At 47.9% G+C, this 24,307-nt stretch overlaps 1 protein-coding gene across 2 annotated transcripts in view; it reads left to right on the top strand.

The window, feature by feature from the left end:
- GRIK4 (glutamate ionotropic receptor kainate type subunit 4) overlaps positions 1-21,142 on the top strand; it is a 432,944-nt gene extending 411,802 nt beyond the window's left edge. For both annotated transcript variants that reach the window (XM_039229403.1, XM_039229402.1), the window contains 3 exons: positions 1,185-1,313; positions 15,805-15,923; positions 20,357-21,142. In XM_039229403.1, coding sequence (XP_039085334.1) covers positions 1,185-1,313; positions 15,805-15,923; positions 20,357-20,713 — 605 coding nt within the window. In that variant the 3' untranslated portion in view covers positions 20,714-21,142. The remainder of the gene's footprint in view (positions 1-1,184; positions 1,314-15,804; positions 15,924-20,356) is intronic.
- The last annotated feature ends 3,165 nt before the right edge of the window (positions 21,143-24,307 follow it).

The following is a 24,307-nucleotide window of genomic DNA, read 5'->3' as shown; positions in this document are numbered from 1 at the left end:
CCCCAGGCCTCTGTCCACATCAGACCTTCACAGAACTTGAGCAAGAAAACTGAGCAGCTCAGTTGCTTTCCAGCCTCTTGGCAGCCTTTTCTCTATGCTCTCCGGCCTCAGCTCGTGCTGGGGCATTGAGCTTTCCACGGTCTCATTTAAGCCTATTTTTGTGATTAAAGCTAAATTCCAGAACCAAAGCTCCTCGACCATATTCCATTGAAAAATTAAAAAGGAATTGCACTGAACAGAAGCCTTCTGTTTGAGGACAGAGGGAGGAGCGGTGTGCACAGGGTGACGGATGGGGACAGCGGTTGTTGGCCACTCAGCAGGCAGGTGGGAAGTTTGGGGTTGCTGGTGACCAGATTCCGCACACACATGAGGAGAGGTGGCTTCTGTCACACTCTGGGGTGATGCTTCTCTCATTGGAGGCTGCTCTGGGTAAACAGTTGTCAGGTGTAATGTAGCAAGAGTTGCAAGTGCTTGAGAAATTAATTTAAATCAAGTAGAAGACAGGGGCGCCTGGGTGGCTCAGTCAGCTGAGCATCCGACTTCGGCTCAGGTCATGAGCTCGCAGTTTGTGAGTTCGAGCCCTGTGTTGGGGTCTGCGCCGACAGCTCAGAGCCTGGAGCCTGCTTCGGATTCTGTGTGTCTCCTTTTCTCTCTGCCCCTTCTCTGCTCATTCTCTGTCTCTCTCTATTTCTCAACAATAAATAAATGTTAAAAAAAATTAAAGTAGAAGACACACAACTGACACACAAGTGAGAGGCTTATGGCCCAGATTTCTACCTCTTGGAGGCAGATGGGAAGCCTTGAAACCCGCTTCCTGAGTATCAGTGGGCAGGCTGGGTAACCTCAGTAGAAAGTAGTGGGAAAGTAGGGCCACACCACTGCCTGAAAAGCTGAAACTTTGACCCACTGGGTTCTTGGCCATGGGTCGTGGGTTCTGAACGTGCCCATCAGAGAAAGTAGAAAGGCCCGAGTGCCCTGCATGAAGCCAGAACTCCATGGGGAGGAGGGTCCTCCGAACAACAGAGGGGAGAGCCAGGCTCCTGCAGGGGTCCCCACCACCCCCGTTCCTCTCCTCCTGATGTTAGGTGGGCAAAGTGGCAAGAAGGCGTACTGGGGAAAGGGGCAGAGTGACGCCGAAGAGGGCACTCACTCCCTGTGTTCTGGGCTCTCCTGCGACCCCACAGGTTCGGTTTTCCGGGATGAGTTCGACCTGGCCATTCTCCAGCTGCAGGAAAACAACCGCCTAGAGATTCTGAAGCGCAAATGGTGGGAAGGCGGCAAGTGCCCCAAGGAAGAGGATCACAGAGCCAAAGGTGAGTGCGTTCAGGGGCCTCCCCCCTCCTGTTCTACGGGAGCACTTATTTCTTGTTTCTGGTGTCCAAAGTCCGGGTCCGGATTGCTGGAACACACTGACAATAAGCCTTGCAAGGAACGGAGGGCTGGGCTGGGGCCAGAGTCTGGGGCCGTTGGACGCACCCTGTGCCCGCCTGCTCACTGGTCCCAAGGACGCCATCTTTACCGTGCTTCCCGAGTGTGGCCAGCTCCTACCCCGGCCCGTGTGCCCCCCTCACCTCACCACCATCGACTGCCGGCCTCCCTTTCCCATTCTTGCCCCTTGACAGCATCTTCCCCACCAGTAATCAGAGTGAGTCTTTTTACAGTGCGAGGAAATCCCAGCATTCCCCTGCACAAACTTTCCAGGGGCCTCCCCTCTCAGAATAAAACACAAGCCTTCCGTGGCCCCCTCCCAGCCTCCCTGGGGAGGCTCCCCCAGAGAGGTCTTGCCTCCCCACCCCACACATCTCCCCCGTCACGTGCACTCTGCTTTGATTTTCTTTTCAGACCTCATCACTCCCTCGTATTCTGTTTTCTATTCGTTTCTTTGTTTACTTTCTCCCCTCTTCTACCGGAATGTAAGTTTTGTGAGGACAAGGACTGTCTTCTTCATAGGGCTGTCCACAGGGCCTGGCATGAATGAATGAATGAATGAATGAATGAAGTTTAAATCACACTGGATAGGAAGCGGTCGCTGCCTGATACATGTGGTTGAGGAGTGTTGAGGGCCCCTGAACATCCAGGAATTTTTTTGTAGGGCGTTTGCCCAGGATAGTCCCAGGTCACATCTGTTATAGATCAGTTAATGCCTAAGTCTCAGAATGTCCCGGTTTGGCCAATAAATCATATGGTCACCCTAGCAATCCATTGCAGCCTTGCTAAAATATGTAACAAATTTACCTATATGCGCTGTCCCCCAGGAAGGCAGCTCGGGAGTAAAATGAATAATACCATGTGCTTCCCTCTCTGCTCAGCGTGAATGATTATCTGTGATGAGACAGTGAATGAGTGACTTTGTGTTCCAAGTATCTCTCTGTGGATCTCTATCCTGCAAGGAAAGGACCTAAGGGGGCAGGCCCTTTGTAACTGAGGGGACACTCTGTGCCTTCCGTCACAGGAACCCACTGAGACCGCCCATGTCTTGGCTGTCCACTCCCCAAAGATCAAGCTTGGAGGAGACTAACTGTTCTGAACAAAAAGGAAAGAAAGAAATGAGGATGGTACAGAGAGAAGTATCAGGAAACTTGTGGAGTTGATAGAATGAAGTAGATGTTGAAGATACTGGAGGGAGGGTCGGAGGGGATATTACAGGCAGTAGGCACCCTGAGGAAGGATGCAGCTGCTGGAAATTGTGCAGGTGGTGGGGGCTCTGTGTGCTGCAAGGGGAGCAGAGCCAGAGTCCCGTGGGTAGCTTTGAGGTGGACAGAGGATCTGTCCTTAGGGATGGTGTGGGTAGTGAAATGCCCCTACTCCACCCCCTCCCCATAAGACTCATGGGTTGGAGGCGCCTTGGTGGCTGAGTCAGTTAAGTGTCCATCTCCAGCTCAGGTCATGATCTAGCAGTTCATGGGTTTGAGCCCTGCATCAGGCTCTGTGCTGATGGCTCAGAGCCTGGAGCCTGCTTCCGATTCTGTGTCTCCCTCTCTCTCTCTCTCTCTGCCCCTCCCCCACTTGCACTCGGTCTCTGTCTCTCAAAAATGAATAAACGTTAAAAAAAAACATACAGGTTGAAAGCAATCTAAAGCGATCTAGGCTTGGACTAGTCAAAATAAAATGATCTTATTGATAAGTTAACATATGCTAATGTTGTTCTGTGGTAACAATGAACTTCAGAATGGTGGGAAAGGGCACCATCTTACCAAGCAGATGGAGGGGAATAGTAGTGGCTTTTGATCCCGAGTAATGTGAAGTAGGAAAAGAGAGTTAGATCTGGGACCCAGAGCAGAAAGATCTTGAGTTCTTCCCCTGCCTGATGAGTGAAATAGGAGAAATGTCCAGGTATGTCTCTTCATAGAAGCCCTTGGTCCCCCCTCCACCCCCCACTGCCCACAGTAGGTTGGGCTCTTCTGTGATTTTTCGGATGGAGCACTCAACACACTGCATTGCAGCTCTTGGTCACCTCTGCTTGGTAGGTGACACTTTAGATGTGGACCCGGTCTCATTTGTCTCCGTGTCCCCAGCCCTCCCTAGAGAGCCTGGCACATAGTAGGCACCCAGTACATATTTGTGTGATTACAGCCACTGGCTGGTAGTTGTCCAAAGCTACCAGTGGCCGTGTTCTCCTTGGTCACATTAGTAAAGTGACCAATGAAATGGTGCCTCAGTGACTTCCTGAGCAACCTTCACAGCCAGAGCTCTCCACGAGGTCTAGTCGTTCCTGCCTCTGAGCAGCCCACCAAGCTTAAGTGTTAACACAGACACACTCCCTTAATGAGGGAGGCTGGAACACAACGGGACGTGGCCAGGAGCAAGGGCTCAGAGCGATGCAGGGACCTCCCCCCCCAGAATCCTGCATTGCCCCCCCCCCACAGGCCTGCACCACTGCCACTTCCAGACCCCTCTCCCCTCTGGCTGCCCACTAGTTGCAGGCTTCCCCAGCCTCCCTGCCTTTGTAAACCCAACACCTGCTGGATCGGCACGTCCCCTTGAGGCTCACTGCTGGGCCGACCCCACGTCTCAAGTTCACCTTTCATCCCTGAGCCCTGAACCCAGCCACCGGTCCTTCCCTTTTGTGCACAAATTTCTTTACTTGTGTTTATTTATGCATCCTGCTAATCCCACAGAGGAACAGTTAGAGGGCAGCAAATTTGGCAAGTATGGGGGTTATGACACAGGATCTGGGTGCCTGATAGTTGTCACTCACAGTCCCCACTCTGGATCATCTCTCTCCCTCTGTAGGGGCCACCCAAAGTCCAGTGGACTTTCCCCAACCCTCCTTCTTCCTTCCAAGAAGGGAGCTAATCGGACTTTTACTCTCCTCCTTCCCTGGGCGTTCTACTATCTGCCATGAGGATAGGTCTCTCCTCTCAGGCAGTTTCATTAAGGGTTCAGGATCATGGACGTGGGGTCAATGGACTCCACTCCATAAAAGGTCTTGTTATAATCACTGTGAAACATCTTTGAGCCTCAGTTTCCTTCTCTAGAAAATAGAGATGATAATTAATAATAACGTCACCTCCCAGGGCTATTGTGAAGAGTGAGTGACATAAATCATGTTAAACCCTCTGCAAAAACGACCGCCACAAAAGAAATGAGAACTAATTTTATCCCAAATCTAGGCCTAAAGGAGCAACTAAGGCACAGTGAGAGATCTGAACAGTGTCCACAGCCACAAGTATGCCCATGCTCCTCAAGGCTAGTTAGCTCTTCTAAAATCAACACTTATGACATCTATTTTGTGTCTGCTGACATTTGTCCCCCATGGACTATAAAAAACTCAAAGTCAGGGACTGTGTCTTATTTATTTTTGTATCTCAGGGACCAGCATGATTATCTGAATTAGTATTTGATGAAAGGATGAACAATGAATGACTGAATGAATATGACAGAATATGAATGAATCAATGAATCAATGAATATGAATGAATGCATGAATATGAACAAATATGAATGAATTACTATGAATATGAATGAATTACCAAGAATATGAATGAATGAATGGGTGGGCAGTCATCTCAAGGACCTCCAGACTGGTACCACTTCCTATGTCTGTTGCCTCCCAAACAGGAACCCTGATGCCCCCGGTGTTGGCATAGAAAGTGTCCACATAGCCCCCACTGCATCCAACACACATTGTAAACCACTGCAGATCAGGCACTGTGCTAGGCTCTCACATTATGAAAAGGAGTGAGATATGGCCCCATCCTCAAGAGGTTTGAAACCTAGAGAGAGGCACAAATAATCACTCTAATGGTTGCACTGTAGGAATGCTTTATGAGAATTATTTTTTAAAAAAGTGTTTATGAAGCCCAGGGGAGGAAGTGATTAATTCTGAGCAATGGTCAGGGAAGGCTTTAGGGACATTTGGCCTGAACCTTGAAGCATCTATCAGGAGTCACTGCTTTGGGAATGTTGTAGAGCTCAGTCACCACACTCAGAAATTGGTTTGAATAAGTAAGACGGGGTAGGTGTTAAGAGAGTATTGAAAACTAGATAAAGGCATTTGGACTGCAAACCAGCATATCCCAGGCTTTCCCATGGAAGGAATTACTAGCAGCGGAGACTGAACATACACTCTGGGGGGCTGGAGACATAGCCTAAAACAGCTCACCATGCTTGGAATATCCTTCGTCCTGTTTTATCCTAAAAACACATAGGTTTTTGCAATTTACAACAAAACATAGGCAATGTTTATTTAATGTAAAAATGCTTTTTCCACCTCAGCTCTGAGTGAAATGAGTGTCTCAGGAAGATGCCTCTTAAACACCCCAAGCATTGCCGATGCATTGGCATGCCAATCACACACTCAGCTGAATTTGAGAGTGTTGGTTACAGATCTCAGAAGTTCAGGGGTAAGATGTGGCATGATGAAAGCAGGTGCCGTGGGGTGGAATTCTGAGCTCTCGGTGGTATACATGGTCTCAGGGGACAGTCATCGCCTCGGAGGAAGAAGGAATCAAATTACTGACTTTAAGTTCCAACAGTTCTTACAACTCAGCAGATATAGTGTTCTTAGAAGTCAAGGTTTTTGATTTGCCAGAAGAGTATTTTGCAATACAGAAGGCTTATTAATGAGAGGAAGCTTGGCATGAAGCTGGTGCTAGAAGTTAAAGAGTGGAAAAATAATAAAGACCCAGGCCACCGAGTCTGCAAACCAAATAGAAAACGCCCTGGCCGGGACAGGGAACTTCTGCGCAGGAAAAGGATATTTTAGAGTGGAAAAGGTCGCTGAGAAGGAGTCTTGTGTCCTGCTGGGACACAAGACCGTAGCAGGCAGAGCTAGTTGGGGATTCTAAGAGGTAAAGAGATTTTTGCTTGCTTCTGGAGTTTGGAAAGCCCCAGAAAGATGTGTCATGCCATGGTGAAGAGGGGACATGAGAGATGAGACAGGGGGACCCAGACCAGGGAGGGTCCTGTGTCAGGCTTGCATTTTCCTAGGCTCCAAAGATATTAGAAATCTAAGTGGAATCCTGCATTAAGACCAGACACCTAACCCACCCCCATGGCACATCGTCTCCTTATCCTCAGACCTGAAATACATCCAGGGGTGAAGCAGAAACAGAGAAAACACTGCCTTTAGCTCAATTCAAACCTGAAATGACTGAGAAATCTGCATTTGTGGCAATCAGGTGGAAATGGAGGGGCTTGAGGTAGATTAGGTAACTTATCAAAAACTTAACGTTAGAATTTTTGCCCAGCGACTGGCTTTGGAAATGCTCTGACAGCAGAGATTAGGAGAGATGGAGAGGGAAGGCAGACAGGGAGATTGGGCTCCCAGGGAAGATGGGACATAGTGACAGGAGGCTTCATGTTGTACTTAGGGACCAAATGTTCTCTGGCACAGAGAAGAGAACGGAACAGATAGAAAGGAAAAATAAATAGCGGACATCTCCTACCCAGGTCCCAGATGCTCCAGAAGGTGCTAGGGTTCTCCCAACTAGCCAGTGTTAACTTGCCTCTGTGCAGCTGTCCTTTGGAAGAAAAGGATGAGCTGTATTAGTACTCGGTCATGTCCAAAGGGCGCTGTCTGGGAAATGCTATGCAAATCATCATAAGAGCCGGGGCTTCGGCTCCCATCCCAGCCACGGCAGCTAGTGCCAGTTTAATGCAGTGGCCCCATTTCTGCCATGGCTGAAGCCCAAAAAACATTACTCAGAGGCGAAAAGGTTTCCTAAGCCAAGCAAAAGTCTGTGTGACCTCCTCCAAGCCAAGCAGGAAGCACCAGCCTGGAACGGAAGGCACCATGGCTTGGCTTCTCTCTGGCAAATTAGCCATCAGACTTACGGAATAGAAGTTACTGCTCAAGGAAGCCCCTCCTGTGGCAGAAGAACAGGCCAGTGTGACCCAAACGGTCTCTTCCTTTAAGTCTTTAAGTGGTCACCAGGAATGGAGCCACAGGACCTTACTTTATTCCCTTGTGTCTCAGACTGAACAAAGGGAAGTCGCTTTAATTTGCTTTCCAGAGGAACTCCTAGGTGATCTTTCTGCGATGTGAGTCTGTGGGCTCTCACGTGTGCCTAAAAGAAGGGGGAGAACATGGAGCAGGCAGAGAGGGAGGGCGATGAAGTGAACTGTGAGGACAGTCCTTTTTTCAGAGACGTCTGAAGCTGACAGTGGCTGAAGGCACTTTGCTTTCAAGTACAGATGGTCCCTGACTTACAAGGGTTTGGCAATTTTTCGATTTTATGATGGTGCGTAAGCCATGCACGTTTAGTATACAACGTGCTTGGAATTTCACACACGGATCTTTTCCTAGGCTAGCGATGTGCTGGAGGATTCCTCTCCCGTGATGCTGGACAGCAGCTCCCCATCACCCCAAGACCACCCCGGCCTGCAGCTGATACACTGACAACCCTCCCGTGCCCATTCCATCATTCTAGTGTTTACTTTCAGTATGGTTTTCAATTATGTGAGATATTCAGCACTCTGTTACAAAATAGGCTTTGTGTGAGATAATTTTGCCCAAACGCAGGCAGACGTCCTGAGTGCGTCTCAAGCAGGCTAAGCTAAGCCGTCCTGTTGGGTGGGTTAGATGTATTAAATGCAGGTTCCATGTAATGATACTTTCAACTCACAGTGGGTCTTTTGGGGACGTGACATCATTGTAAGTCGAGGAAGATCTGCAGAATGTAGCAGACAGTGTGCAGTAGCTAATGTAATCCTTCTCTTCTTCATTATCCTATTAAAATGCGAGCAATTTCAAAGAAAAGGATCCGGTGCTACCCTACTTCTAATCCAATATTACAGTTCAAACATCACTGCCAGATCTCAGAGAAGAACCCTAACATTGGGATGGTGCCCCTGCTCCTGAGTCTTCTTGCCAGGCCTCACTTGGCTCTGGTGAGAACCACAGCGTTACCCCTTTGCTTTATCTCCCCCATTTCTTTCCCTGCCTGCAGCTCAGTGACCATCTACCATCATCTGCAGCTGAAAAATGAAATGGGGGAGCATGTGGAAGGCTATGTGGAAATTTACAAAACGAAGCAGGCTCCATTCCAAGCTCTTTCATTCTCTTCTGCCTTTTCTTTTCAACAACCCTTGTTTATTCTCTCACTCCGCCCCTATAAAAAGAAATCTCGTTAGCCACTCACAAAATGCCGGCACCCCAATTCAAGAGGATTGGGTTACTGAAGGCTTTGTAGAACAATTGTTAGACAAAAAGGTAGTCGGTAAATTCCAAGGAAATTAAATACCTTTATCTTGAAAAACACAGGCTCACAATTGGGCTTCAAAGGAACATAAATACACCACCAGGCTGTGAAAATCAGGGTCCCCTTTCAAGGATGGAAAAGAGGCCAGGGTATTGACTCACAAAATCCTTAGAGAGCAGGAAGTTTGCTGTCTGGCACAGCGGGAATGAGAGTGTGAGACTTCTTAGCAAGAAGAGCACAGGGGATGGGTGGGGGATGGATCCTGGGTCTGTTATCCTCTCTCTGTCTTCTCAGGGGGCCCAGCCTGATTATCCTGGTTCTCCCGTTTCTCTAGAGAGAGCCAAGACTGGAAATCTGAATATGGGAGTTTAGATAGTGTCTCGGAGAGATGCTTGCAGAGGAAGCCACTCCCTCATCCAATCAGATTGATTGTTGAAAGACGGAGAAACTCCCAGGGTGTTGGGGAGCGGGGCGGGGGGGGGGGGGTGCCAGAAAGCATGATCAGGACCAGAGGTAGACGGTGGCCCAGGGTGTCTGCACCAGAGGTCACTATAATGTCTGCAAGCCCAACTTTGGGTACTGAGCCAAAGTGAAGTCGATAAAGCATCGATTCAAACATTCGATGTAATGTCAAGGAGAGAAGGGAATTTTATAAGTGGAATTAATAGGACCCCCTTTCTTGGTCATTCTGGGTTGGCAGAGGGGGGTGTCAGGAATGAAGTCAGTCATCAAAGTGTCAGGTTGAGTTCTATAATCCCGTCCCTGTAACATGAAGGACCCTGGTTCCAGGGAAAGGATTGGGGTAAGGACTCAGGCCCTGACTTCAGTTTGGACCTGACACGTCCTGCTGGGCCATGGGACCTCAGACAAGTTACCCGACTCCAGTACTTTACTTTCCTTGTCAGAAGAATGGATGTAAACATAGTGCCAATTTCACAGGGCAACTGTTAGGATTAAATTAAAATGTTTAGCCTGGTAACTTTGCTCAGAGCAAACAGTCCTAAAAGTCGGCCTTATTTTTTATAAAGAACATTAGCTGGGTAGTCAGATTTATGTAGATTTCACCTCTCTGCTGTGAAAATGTGGGCAACTTAGCTTAAGTTCGCTGAATTCCTGTTTCTTTAACTGGAAAATGCCGACTGCGGGCCTTCTTTACAGTGTTTTTAATGATAATTGAACAAGATAGCACATGTTTTGAAAAACCAGGCGCTTGGGCTCATATTTTGATAAATTGTAATGTGCCTCCCCCGGGCTTATGTTGTGATAAATTGCAACATTTATCAGATGCTTCTTCCATCCCTCTTCTGTCGCGTGTCCATTTGCCTCTCTTCTTCCATCACTGTCTCCAGACTCTGCGAGTTCTAGTCAATGAATGTCACAGAAAGAGTAAATGGCATGCCTACTGTCTCCCAGTCCTCAGCCGTGCAAACCTGATGAATCACTTTATCTTTTCTGAGAAAGTCGTACAGGTCAGCTCCCCGCTGGACTCGTGAAGTCGCTATTTACAATACATAAGTCCGTGGAGATGAGAGCATTGAACTATTTGCATAGATGTAGGTGAAGGTGCTTCTGAAATAGAAAGTGCTCGAAAGTCATATCGGTCAAAGAGTTCATGTTCTTATCAAGTGTTTTCCGAGTGGAACTTTGCATAGCGTTTCAGCACATGTAGGTTCAGCTCAGGGAAGCTTCTGAAGAAAGATTTGTTGGCCATTGTTCGAGAATAAATACACTCTCCCTTGCTGGGATCATGGTGCTAGTCTCTCTTCTCTCTGTCTCTTGAAGCCTCTGCCTTCTTGCCTCCCAGGCTAGACTTACCCCTTTCTTGTTCAAAAGGAACCTCCCTGCATCCCAGTTGCAAATTTTCCCAGTGCCACCTCAGGATATTACAGGTGCTAAGGCCTGAGGCCTATGTGCACCTGAATCCAAAAGGTGATGATTTCCAGGTCAGAACTGAAGGTAGAACGGTTGGGTGGTGATTCCAATCTATTCAAAGGTACTCCCTTCCAGGTTGCCATTTCCCTCTGTTAGTTAGTTCTAGAGACACGGAAGTTGTTTGTTTGCATTTGTCAGCTCTAATTAGTATTTGTGGACGAGCTACGAGTGACAGCAGTGTTAATATTTAATCAACCAAGAGTTTGCAGGGGGAGTTCAATTCCGTTTCAGTTAATACAGTCTCATTGCTGGTGAATAGCTGAGGCTCCAAGACTCAAGTGTCAAGAGAGACTTTCAGTCTGAAAGCCATCTGTCTTGGTGGCTTCTGTGTGGTCCATCTGAAGAAGGGAAGGGAGAGGCGATTAGCTGACTGTCCCTTGCAGGGACTGTGGTGGCTCTGAGCACAGCAAGGGTCTGTGGTCGGACTGGAGGGTGCCCATGCCGGCGTAGAAGGCGTGTGCTGTGGAAGGCATTTGACTTGAACAGAGTGACTGATGACAGTGTTAAGTGGAACCGCTGCGTTCTGTTAGTGCTCGCTGCCTGCTCCTGCTCCATCTGTTTCTCAACTCCGACTCTGCCAGCAATCTATTCTTGCTTCCACTTTCCAATAAGTTCCTAAAGGCACTGGTGGTATATATACAAGCCTCACTCCTGGGTGGGGAGGCCGCTCCGCCAGGAATCAGCACTCTGACGCCGGCAGCCATGATTAACACACCGGTCCTGAAACACGAGAAGCTGGGAAAGAAAGGCAGTGGGGTGTTTGGGTGACTCATGCTTTCTACCCACATCCTGTTAAAACCTCACATCTTCCAAGAAGCTTTCCCTGATCTGATCAGATTTATCCCAGCACAGATCACCTGTCTGTTTACAACTCTCCCCAGTGCCCTTGCACCTGCCCAGGGCCCCAGTACCATTGGCCCATGTTGTAGGTTCACCATGGCAGTGTTCAGACCCACCTTGGCCAGCCACTTTGTGCAGTCTGGGCCTTCTGCCTCTGTGATCAGGCTGTGAGCATTGTCACACTTTCCTCTTCTTTTGAACTAAAATGAATTAGGAATGAATACATTTCACAGTATGGATCCGAAGCTCTTGGTAACGCAGGCTTCCACATGTGAGATGTCTTTATTCTCTTGCTTTCCGTTCATTCTTTCTGCAGACATTTATTGGGCTCTTATCATGGGACAGGTACCATGACAGTGGAGTTACAGAGTTGATCCAGACCTGGTTTGTCCCCTTACGGAACTCACAGTCTAGTGGGAGATCCAGATTTATCCAACTAAACTAGGGTGTTATTTTACGCAATGTTAGAATGATTCACGGCACATTATCCGTGAAACACCAAAGTAGTATAACTAACAGAGCCAGGTGAGATCAGAGAAGGCAGCCTGGAGGAAGCGACGGCTGAGCTAAGTCTTGAAGGAAAGGTTAGGGTTAGCCTGGTGCATGTCTGGGGGCTGGGGGTAGGCTCCAGGCAGAGGCGCCATTAAATGAAAGGTTCAAAAGGTAGAGGCAATAATGCCATGTGCTGGGAACTATGAACAGTGATAGAGATGTGTTGCAGATGGATTTTGCATTTTGGAAAGATCACTCAGGCAAACTTAGTAGAGGGTAGAGTTGAGCTACAAGCAAGGAATCATTTTAGTTGCCTACTGCAATGGTCCAAGCAAGGAACAGAGTGTGAACTAGGGAAGTGGAGGCAGGGATAGAAGGGTAAGAAATTGAAAAGCATATAGGAGGTAAAATCACTAGGACTTGGCACTAGCCAGTGCAGGAAGGAGAGACAAGAAACCAAATTCTGGAAAATGAGAGAATGGGCCTCAGAGCAAGCAAAGGCGTCGAGGAGGTTGCAAGAGAGGAACATCTATAAAAGCCAAGAACAGGGAATGGTTGGCAATGCCAAGTGCTATAAGAGGTCACTTGGGATCAGGACTGGAGAACTTCCAATAGGTTAGAAACATAATGTTCGTTGGTGACCTTGGTGTGGGTGGTGACCTTGGTGTGGGTGGTTTTGGTGATGCAAGACAAAATCGCATGGGGTGATGAGTGAAGAGGAAAAACAAAAGTGAATGGGGAGCCTGGGTGGCTCAGTCAGTTAAGCGTCTGACTTCGGCTCAGGTCATGGTCTCACGGTTCATGGGTTCGAGCCCCGTGTCAGGTTCTGTGCTGACAGCTCAGAGCCTGGGGCCTGTTTCAGATTCCGTGTCTCCCTCTCTCTCTGCCCCTCCCCCGCTAGCACTCTGTCTCTCTCTGTCTCAAAAATAAATAAACATTCAAAAAAAAAAAAAAAAAAGAAAAACAAAAATGAATTCAGACCAGAACCATTTTCCTCTTCAGATATCTAGGGCCTCAGGCTTTTCAAGAATCCAAAGTTATGTTTGAGGTCTGAAAAACTGTATTAGCTTCAACGTGCAAAAAGAAATGGCAAAATTAAATTAAGACATGTTTAATTAAATATATCCAAAATGTAACATTGTTTCAACTTCATTAATTTTTAAATTTAATATTCATAAAAACTTCATTACATTTAGAAACCGTTTTTTGGGTTAGATTTTTTTCTCGTTTTGCAAACATTGCCTTGTATGCACGATGACTGCTGAGAAATCACAGCCAATTATAAATTAACTGTTGCCTGCTGCTCAGTCACATCACGAGCAAAATTTTAAAAATGCATTTAACAGGAGATGTGGGTGCATTTTCTTCTTCTTGCTTTTAGGCGGACAGGGGCTCCAAATGTACACGTTTCTAGGGGCTTTAAAGCGTCTTAAAATAGTTCTGATATAGACAACTGTTTCAGAAAGCTTGGCCAGGAAAGGAAGGAGAGAGAAGGGGTGTTCACTAAACCAAGTAGGAAGGGGAAGAAGGGCTTCTTATTTTCCTTTGGGAAGGGAGGTATGTGAGCATGTGTGTGTTCTGGGGGAGGGTAAGTGAGGCAAAAAGTGAGGAAGGTGGGGTGGGGGTGCTGACAGAGGAGAAGCAGCTAGAGCCTGGATGGCAGATCTGGACCCACAGAGGGGCGCAGAACACGAGGGCAGGTTGAAGACTTCAAGGGGATTCTAGTCTTTTTTTTTTTTTTTTCCTGTGTCAGGCAGAAGTATCGCAAAGTGATCAGGGAGTCTTGTAGTACCTCAGTGGTCGCCTGGGGACTCCACTTATCTGAACAGGTTGACACCCTTGGGATCACTGTTGTCACCTTCCCTTTCACTGAGGCCCTGGTCCAGCTTTCTCCATAGGGCCCAGCTGGAGGATTGGCTCATTCGCGAGTCTCAGATGCCCCTCTGAATACCCGGCTCTCACCACCCATTAACCTGCTGCCGGAGCACATGCCGGAATGCCCCAGCCAGGCCCTCTGTGCCTTCTTTCTCAAGTGTCCCCTCGTATCTGCCCCGTTCACCTGGACCCTCATGTTCCCAGGGTCAAAAACTCTCTGCCCAATTGGTCCCAGGAACCTGGGGCAGGTGTTCAAACGAACCCCAAGCACCTTCCTCCTGGAAAGTAGAAATCTACTGCAAACCATACATCCCTTCCCTTATAGTTGCATTTGTAACTATCCCCGTTTTTGGTTATTCAAAATAGAGGATTCATATTTGCACTGGTTCCCAAAAGTCGACTGCATGGACCTGCAGACCAAAGTCTAGAGTCCTTCTGATGCAATCATGGTGTAAGCCGTGGTAGCAGATTATGAGTGTAGGCAGGCACTGCACCGACACCGGCTGTTGTAAAAAAGCAACAGACATCTACTTGAGGCTTTGTGAAAGGAAACTCAGGGCATCTTGAAATGACTCAGTAGGGCTATTTTTCCAACTTTCCAAGGTGCAGAAAGTAGTGTCGGATTTCTTCTCCTGAACAAGACTCGTCATCCCTTAGGGTTGTGTGAAGCTGGCTTTCCCCGACACTGAGGTAGCTCCGTGTCCCACTACTGATTAAACAAATACTCAAGCATTCTAGAACAGCCCAGGGTGTAAGCTACCCTCTGACATCTTCCTGGATAAAAAGTGCTTTTTGATTTATGATTGTGGCCCCTGGGAAATCAGGGCGTCGCGTGCTTAGGACACTCCCCCTGAAGTTTGGGTTTCTGTGATACCAAATAAAGCAGCCAGTTACATAGCTAAACTCAATGTTCAACACTGTGGAAATGAAACGACCTACAAATATTTACTGAGTTCATGATAGATCATGCTAGGCAGTGAGGAGACACCTGGAAACTATGCCTGGCTTCAAGGAATTTAGTCATCTACATCTAAAAATACCGACCTACAAACTAATTTTAGGCCTGATTGGAAAATTTACACTGGTGAAATGTAATTTAAAATGCAGATTTGGGGGTGCCTGGGTGGCCCAGTAGGTTGAGTGTCTGACTTCTACTCAAGTCGTGATCTTGTGACTCATGGGTTCAAGCCCCACATCAGGCTCTGTGCTAACAGCTAGGAGCCTGGAACCTGCTTCAGATTCTGTGTCTCCCTGTCTCTCTGCCCCTCCCCCACTCATGCTTGCTCTCTCTCATATAAATAAGAACATTTTAAAAATACATTAAAAAAATTTTTTTAATGTTTTATTTATTTCTTAGAGAGAGAGAGGCAGCATGAGCAGGGGAGGGTCTGAGAGACAGGGAGACACAGAATTAGAACCAGGCTCCAGGCTCTGAGCTAGCTGTCAGCACAGAGCCCGATGTGGGGCTCGAACCCATGAACCGTGAGATCATGACCTGAGCCGAAGTCAGACACTTAACTGACTGAGCCACCCAGGTGCCCCTAATGTTTATTTACTTTTAAGAGAGAGAGAGAGAGCAGGAGCAGAGGAGAGACAGAGAGAGAAGCAGACAGAGGATCCGAAGCGGGCTCTACGCCGCCAGCCTGATACAGGGCTCAAACTCACAAACCATGAGATCATAACCTGAGCTGAAGTCAGTCGCTTAACCAACTGTACCATCCAGGTGCCTCTCCCTGACCCTTTTCTTAAAATGACCTTCCCCTTTCTCCCCCAGAAAGCCTTTTGGAGTCTTCTCACTAGTCTCGTCTTTTTGCACCTAGGTCCCTTCTCCCCTTTTTTACTCTGACACCACTGCCCCTTTATTCAAGAGAAAAATTATATCTCTTTCAAGGAATGTATGTATAAAGCATCTACAGGACTCAAGTTCTGGCTGTTTAAATGACTTTCAGCATCTTTGGTAGAACGATTATGTCTTCTAGCCCATTTACACTCTCTTTTGTTTGTTCTCACTTTCTTACAGGACTGGGGATGGAGAATATTGGTGGAATCTTTGTGGTTCTTATTTGTGGCTTAATCGTGGCCATTTTTATGGCTATGCTGGAGTTTTTATGGACTCTCCGACACTCGGAAGCTACTGAGGTAAACCTTCAAAGGGGAAGGACTATAGTGTTGGCAGACTGACTCAGGCGCGTACAAAAGGCATTTCAGACAAAACCTGTGAGATCCCATAAGCGGGTGGAGGGCCCGTGGGAGAGTGCAATGGAAAGAATCTCAGTCCCAAGGGCAAGAGATTTGGGGTAATGCTTCATCACTTGCTAATGATGCAGCCACAGAAAGTGCATTTAACCTCTAAGCTTCAGATTCTTTTCTGAAACAGCCCGGCAAATACACTTGCGATGAATGTTTTATGCACAACGAAGTCTTCTACAGCTATAATGTAGGGTGTATTATGGCAAAGAAAAACAAGCAGAAGTACCAGGCTGCCAGTGAAAAACGGATGACTTTAGTTCTTGCACCTTGAGGATGCTTTTAACTTACCGGAAAAGGTGTTTAGAGATACCCCCAATTTACGTGAGCCCAAGAATTACGTCTTCCTTCTCAAGGATTTTGAGTACGTTTAACCCGAACCTGTGGCTTAGAAACTGGGTTAATATAAATGTTACACAGACTGAAGAGTCTGAATAGAGGGAAGAAGACTCTGTCCCCTTCTACCTCAGAGAAGAGGCACAAATCCTTATGTGCTGATTGCATCATTCAGCTTTTAATGTACAGTAGCTTCTCTCTCAGTTTCTCAACTCTGGATGCTCCTGAGCCTCCTGCCTTCACTGATGCTGGAGAACCAGCTCCTAGCAGGACATGAGCGTCCGTGCACCTGTCCGTCAGTGGAGTCCAGCCTAAGGGGGGGCACTGAGTACACTCAGTACAGCGCCACCTGCCGGTCCTTTTACTTTTCTGCACTCAACCTCTTTCCCATACCCACTGGGACTTCCAGACCATCACCCACTCCTCACATCCCCTGGCCCCTCCCTGCATAGAAGTTAATTTTATCTCCCGTCTCCCCAGGAAATCAAAAGTGGGCAGCCCCAAATTAAAACCCCCACTTAAAACTTGACCCTCCGATGGGGCGCCTGGGAGGCTTAGTCGGTTAAGCGTCTGACTTTCCGCTTAGGTCATGATCTCACGGTTTGTGGGTTCGAGCCCCGCGTCGGGCTCTGTGCTGACTGCCAGCTCAGAGCCTGGAGCCTGTTTCGGAGTCTGTGACTCCCTCTCTCTCTGACCCTCCCCTGCTCACGCTGTCTCTCTCTCTCTCTCCTAGAAATAAATAAAACATTTAAAAAAAATACAAAAAATAAAAATAAAAACTTGACCCACCGCTAAAACCACCTGCAGCCATCGCTGATGCGCCCAGGGATCCCTCTGTCTCTGCCTTGATCCCATCTTGCCTTGGCTATTCTAGGGTTCTTCTCTTTCTCCCCTTTGTTTTTGCTGCCTGCTCTCTCCCCAAAATCTAAAAGTTTGCTCACGTTTTCCTCTGTTTTAAAATAAGAGCAATATCACTACTGCTCTTGCGTTCTTTCCCCTCCTCCACACCAAGGCGATCTGACTATCTCAGTCTCCATTTCCTGACCTCCCATGCAGTCCCCAATGCAGGGCGGTCTGGCTCCTCCCCACCCCTGCAATGACAGGTCTTTGCTAAGAGGTCTCACCCCTCCCAGTGGGCAAAACCAAAGAGAATCCATTGGGCCTTATTGGACCTCAGTGTGCCCCTTGACAGAAGTGGGCAGTTCCTTCCAGAAGCTCTCTCCTCCCTTGCCTTTCCCGGCACCGAGCTTTGTGGCTTCCTCTCCTACTTCTCCCTCCAGCTTTATTAGCTTTCTCCCTTTGTCCACCCCTAACGTGGTGGTGCCACTTACTCGGTAAGACTTAGTTCAAACCAAGTGTTCCTTTCCCTATGAAACTTTTCTCCTGCCTCTTTCCCTGGACAAGAGGAGTTTGATCATTTCTCCTCCTTTCCGTCCCCCCTGTAACCTGTGCATTGAGCACTTATACGCTGTGTTGCAGTTATTTTTGTATCGGCCTCCCTCCTAAACATTGCACTGCCTGAAAGAAAGCACTGTGTCCTCTGTCTCTGTATTTCCACCTCAAGTACAGTGCTTGATACATAATTGACAACCAATAAATGAATGTCTAGTCACATATAATAGATTAGGCAGGTGGTGTTGTTTTAGCTGTTACAGTTATTGTTAGAAGCACAGAGATGTTAAGGGGCTTGCCCAGAATCTCTGATACTTAGGAACAGTAGGGGATCCAGAACCCAGGTCTTCATTCTTGATGGCAGCCATATCCCATTAGGTGATACTACTTCTCTGTAGATGCTTTAAGTATATGATCTGTGCACATTTGGTTATTCTCCCAGGAGTTCACCCATGGTCTGGATGTACCTTTAAAAATTAGGTGAGGACTTTCAAGAACTAAAATGAAGAGTAAAGGCTATGGAAGAATAATGTCCTCTTGATAGAACTTGATGATTGGGGGGGCGCCGGGATGGCTCAGTCAGTTAAGCTTCCAACTTCAGCTCAGGTCATGATCTCACAGTTTGTAGGTTCGAGCCCCATGTCAGGGCTCTGTGCTGACAGCTAACTCAGAGCCTGGAGCCTGTCTTTGGATTCTGTATTTCCCTGTCTCTCAGACCCTCCCCTGCTCGCTCTGTCTCTGTCTCTCAAAAATAAATAAAAAACATAAAAAAGGTTTTTTAAAAAGACCTGGATGATTGGAAGAAAGACCATAAAAGAGCAGATTTCTTCTTCCATCAGAGTCCAGGAAAGCATCCCTTTCAGCACAGAGTAGAGAACTAAACAAAGCATACATGTGCTTTGGAGTAGGTAGATTTAGGTTCAAATTCTGGGTCAGCTATCGATGAGTCAAGTAATTTTTCACAAGGTATATAACTTCTCTGAACCTCTGTTTCCACATCTGTGAAATGGGTATAATAGCAGTAGCAGCAGCAGTAGTAGTAGAAGTAGTAGCAGCAGGAACACAGGCTTGTGATTCTTCACCCACAATTCTGAAACCTAAAAAGTTTAGAAAGTTCCATGTTTTTTATAAATTTGATGCAAAATGCATTTGGCAACAAAACTTGAACAGATATGAGGCTAGTGTTCATGTTTATGGTCTTTATGTCACTTAGTGTAAAGGTACATATGCTTTGCCACATAAATACTAATGTGCTTTTTTCCCCAGTTTTATTGCTATATAATTGACATACATCACTGTGTAAGTTCCAGGCATACAGGATAATGGTTTGATTTCCACAAATTATGAAATGATTACCACAATGGGTTCAGCTAACATCTGTCATCACATACAGATACAGTAAAAAGAAAAGAAGGAAAAAAGGAAAACCGATTTTCTCCGTGTGATGAGAACTCTCAAGATTTACTCTGTTAAGAACTTTGAATATGCTTGAATATATAGGGTCTGCCTGAGACCCCACTGGGTGTGTTGCACACTATATCATATGTGTGTTGTGTTACCTCTCTAAAATCTAAAAGATTTTTTTAAATGTTTATTTATTTGTTTTAAGTGGGGAGGGGCAGAGAGAGAGGAGAGAGAAAATCCCAAGCAGAGCACAACGTGGGGCTTGATCCCACGAATTCTCAGATCCTGACCGGAGCCAAAATTAAGAGTCAGACGCTTAACCCACTGAGCCACCCAGGTGCCCCTAAAAGTCTAAAACATTCTGGAACTTAGCTGGACCAAAGGTTTCATATCAGGAGATTAGGGGCTTGTAGAGATGGTGATTGTTGTTATAGTGATGATCACCTCTGGCTCTAACCGGTGGATCAAAATTTTTTTTTTTTTTTTAATTTCTAGGAGAGAGAGAGAGCGCGCGTGAGCAGGGGAGGGTCAGAGAGAGAGGGAGTCACAGACTGAAACAGGCTCCAGGCTCTGAGCTGGCAGTTAGCACAGAGCCCGACGCGGGGCTCAAACCCACGAACCGCGAGATCATGACCTAAGCGAAAGTCGGACGCTTAACCGACTAAGCCACCCAGGCGCGCCTGTAACCAGTCGATCAAAAGAATGAGAGTCTTTAGCCTGAGAACAGAGTGTTTCTGGAGACGTGGCTTTTTCAAATGCTCGACAGACTGACCTGCGGAAGAGGAGATATTTATTTATTAGGCTTCAAGTTACAAATGTAATTGGGATCGATGGATGGATGACAATTTCAGGGAGTGGGACTGTGAGCTCAGGAGAAGGAAGTACCGTTTCACGGGCTGTCTCCCACCATGGTGAGGACATTCTCTTTGGAGGTGTCCAAACAAAGGACAGCAGTGGGCAGGGCTGTTGAACACTAGGGTGTGGAGGGCGCTGGAATGTTCAGTGGCGGGTGGAACGAGGGGATGGATTGAAAGGCCTTCGTGTTATCTTCACACCTACGATTATGTGATTCTGAGGCGCGGTCCCCCAGCCCCCTCCCCCGCCCCCCACCAGCAGAGACACGCAGGGGTGCTCAGGAGACCCATGGGAGCCTCTTCTGAGAGGTGAGGCTGTGACCTCCTCCTTCCCTCCAGGTGTCCGTCTGTCAGGAGATGGTGACCGAGCTGCGCAGCATCATCCTGTGTCAGGACAGTGTCCACCCCCGCCGGCGACGCGCTGGGGTGCCTCCGCCGCGGCCCCCCATCCCCGAGGAGCGCCGGCCCCGGGGTACCGCGACGCTCAGCAACGGCAAGCTGTGCGGGGCCGGCGAGCCCGACCAGCTGGCGCAGAGACTGGCCCAGGAGGCCGCCCTGGTGGCGCGCGGCTGCACGCACATCCGCGTCTGCCCCGAGTGCCGCAGGTTCCAGGGCCTGCGGGCGCGTCCGTCGCCCGCCCGCAGCGAGGAGAGCCTGGAGTGGGAGAAGGCCACCAACAGCAGCGAGCCCGAGTAGCTTCGGGGGGCGCCGGACACGTGGAGGCCAGGTGGGGCGGCGGGAGGGCTGGGGGCGGCGCCGCGCTCCGCAGGCCGCCGGGACTCGGTCGGAGGCCGGCGCGCTCCTCTCCGGAGCCTGGACCCGGGAACTGGACACACATCGGAGAGCCTGAGGCCCCAGCCGGAGCCGGCGCCCTGGTCCGGGAGCTGGGTCCACCCAGAGACGTGGCACCCCGAGTGGCGACCGGACGCCCGCCCTCCCGGCCACAAGGACCCACCTTCTCCCAGTGGGCCTTTCCCTCCTGCCAAGATTACGGAGTCTGGGGTGGGGGGCCTTGCCCAGACCTGTCCAATGAATTGGTGGGAACCATCGGTGGAATTTCCCCCTAGGAAGGGGCCGTTGTACCCTGGGTCTAGTTCTTACAGGAAAACAAACAAATTAAACTAAACAGGGAAGTTTTTCTTTTCTGGATTTGTATATTTTTGTTAATGCTGTCTTGTTTTTCTTTTCTCTCCCCCCTTTCCCCCTACCTTTACTTCTTTGTTGTCTTCTCCATTCTATTCATGTGTTTGGGATTTTGTTGTTGTTGTTGTTGTTGTTGGAGTGGGAGGCTGGGTTAGGGAATGGAAATCTAAATAATCCCTGTTTCTTTTTCCTAAATTTTAGGGAACGGAGCGGCCATATGCGTCCGATTTCAGGTGCTGATCTCTCTCTTCTGAGTGGGGACTGGGGATACCGGGGAGCATAGGAGACGAGTCTTGGGAAGAAGAGGGTGGAGAGTCTCAGAAGTCCATTAAAGTGATTTTTTTAAATGCCAAAATCCAGTCCACTCATAGTTGACTCAGAGAGATGTGGAAATGCTTGGGATTTCAGGGGTTAATACGTCTTTTCTTTCTCTTTCTGACTTTCACTGTCACAGGCTTTGATTTGGTGTTTTGTCAATGTTATCTCTAAAGAAGAGAGACAGGGGAGGAGAGCAGAACGCACAAGGTGGCCGGGCTTAAGGAACAGGGGCGGGTGATCCACTTTTCCCATACCCTGGCCTTGGCTTCTGGATGGAACACGCCGCCGTTCACAGGGAAGGAAGGGAGGGGCCACCCTGTTGGTATGGTGCACACTCTGTCAACGGCACCTTTTTAACCAAACTCAGTAGCTGCCTATGAAGCCAGATCCCCTAGGCAGTCACGGATCAGGTGATTTCTTAGATGTGAGACCTGGGTGCGAGTGTGTGTGTGTGTGCATGCGTGCGTGCTGTGTGTGTTTATTAAGTGGAAAGACCTTAAATTATCAAGAATTTGCCAGGTTCCTAGGAGACAGGTGGGGTCTCCCTCCCAGCTCATACACAGACTCCAGAACTGGGAACTCTTGAGTCCTAACCTCAGCTTGGGCAGAAGACCCCTTGAGTGACTTTAAGGAAAGCATTTCTTCTCTTCCATCTACAACATCGGAGGAGTTACTGATGCTTTCCAGGCTAGCAGACAGCTGCTGGTAACTCTGTCCCTGTGAGATGTCCGCAGGGTCCCCGAGCACTCATCTGATGGGCGGGGCAAGGCTTCTCAGCAGCTGCTTGACCTTGACCTTTGCTTGGCTTCACCAGTTGGGAGTTTCACGCAGAGAGTTTTCACTTTCTGATGGAAAACAAATTCTATGCAATTTCTGATTGTAAACTTCCAAAATTCAGAAGGAGAGAGAAATAAGCAGCCCCTCCCACCACCACCACCACCTTGAATCAAACTGTCCTCACATTTCTGTTCTAATGTACTAAAATAAAGACATCTTTGGAAGATGACGAGCTTAATTCCATGTTCTTTTACCATTTGGGTAGGTCGTCATCTGCTGTATGGCAGGCCAGTGAGTGCCATCCCAGCGGGGGGGTGGGGAGGGGTACCGAATGGTCTCCTGGTTATTCCTGTAAGGGATGCCAATGTTGTCCTAAGCTGATGTTCTGAGTCATGAATTTGAATCTTGTTTCCTTTTCCTCTTTGGCCATCAAGTGAGGGCAAGCTACGAGAGGACACGAGTAGTTTTTGCCACCTTGCCTCAAGTCCCACAGATTTGGGTGGGCAGGACACTGCAGGCTGCCTGACCGCAAACCCCAATGGTGCCACACTGCTCCAACCCACAGCTCCATCCCTTGCTTCTGACAATGTGGTCCCTACTGTCAGATCACATTTGGGGCGGGAAGGATTGTTTAAAAAAAAAAAAAAAAAGCACCTCGTTTTTCTGAGCAGGATATCTTGATCAATAGCAAACTTTTTTTAATGGATTAGGGAAATAAATGTCCCCATGAATCATTTATAGAGTCTGTTTCTCTCACCGTGTGGAATAAAGATAAGAATGACAGCGCTAGACAGTTTCTATTAGCGGCTGGACTATCGCTGCGCCTCGCTTCAGCTGGTGAGTGAGCCTGCAGTCAACTAGTTCTCTTCCTTGGTTTGTCTCCACTTTTTATCTGTTCCTTTTTGGCTTTCTTTTCCATTCTGTATTTTCTATCTGACTCTATATACTGTATAAAGCAGTTTTTTCTTGTCTGTTTATCTTTCTTCAGCTGGAATATTTACAATAAAACAGAAATAAACCCTGAAGTGTTAGTGATGGATGAAAGCTGTTTGGGTTTGGGAAGAATAGTTCGGTGTGCCTGACATCCAGTACCCCAAAAGCAAATAAAAATATAAACCCACTTGGTGTCCTCCCCTCCACCTGCCCTTCTCTCTCTCTCTCTCTCTCTCTCTCTCTCTCTCTGTCTCTCCTCTCTCTCTCTCCACCCTCTCCACTCCCCCACCTCCTTTAGCTCTTTGTTCAGATCCCAGAAAAGTCTAGGTGGCTTCTTTCAATTTGTAGTCCTGGGAGTCTGAGCCAACCACCCCCACCCCCCCCACCCCAAAGGGATACACATGTTAATGAAGTTCAGGATTCATAGGTTTTGTCTTCCTAAATGCACTTTCACAGAATAGCCATCTATTGATACCTAGGGTAACTCTAGTCAGATATCACCCCAGATTCCACTGGGAGCTTGAAGATTACATCAATTAAAATATAATACTTTGCTTTATTTCTTTTAATTGCCTTGCAGGGCCCCAACCGTCACAAGATCTCTACCCCAGAACCCAGGTGGGGTGTAAATTGAGCATGTAGATGGCCGAAAATCTGTTGGCTTCCTCTAATCCAATGCTCATATGAGAATATTCATCCTGGGAGCTTGCCAGCCGGCCGTCTTATTGGTTAGGTGAGACTGACATATCATGATAACCAATCCACCTGGGGCCACTCTGTGAAAGTTTATTAGTTTTGGATTCCAAGGAGTTGAATTTTCTTTTGGAATCCAAGGGGGACTTCCCCATGGTGTAGGAGTCAAATGCATGAGGCCAGAAAGGGCTGGGGCATTTCAGACACCTCAGATTGGTGGTTGGGGTGAAGCTTGAGAAAACCATCTGTGCCTTTCCCGCCAATGGGGTGCATGCAGCAAGGTAAAATAGTCTGGAAACGATAAGGGAGATTTAATTCCCTGACTGGGTGTTCGCTCTCTTGGGGTAGTAACAAAGAGGCCTGTTTGGAAAATTCAGAGAAGGAATCCTTTCATAAAGATTTTGCTTAAAGCTGGTGCTTCCTATG

This window comes from Hyaena hyaena, unplaced genomic scaffold (assembly GCF_003009895.1).
Source record: "Hyaena hyaena isolate Hyena2069 unplaced genomic scaffold, ASM300989v1 scaffold_37, whole genome shotgun sequence".
Lineage (NCBI taxonomy): Eukaryota > Metazoa > Chordata > Mammalia > Carnivora > Hyaenidae > Hyaena > Hyaena hyaena.
This window is presented reverse-complemented; position numbering and strand designations above follow the sequence as displayed.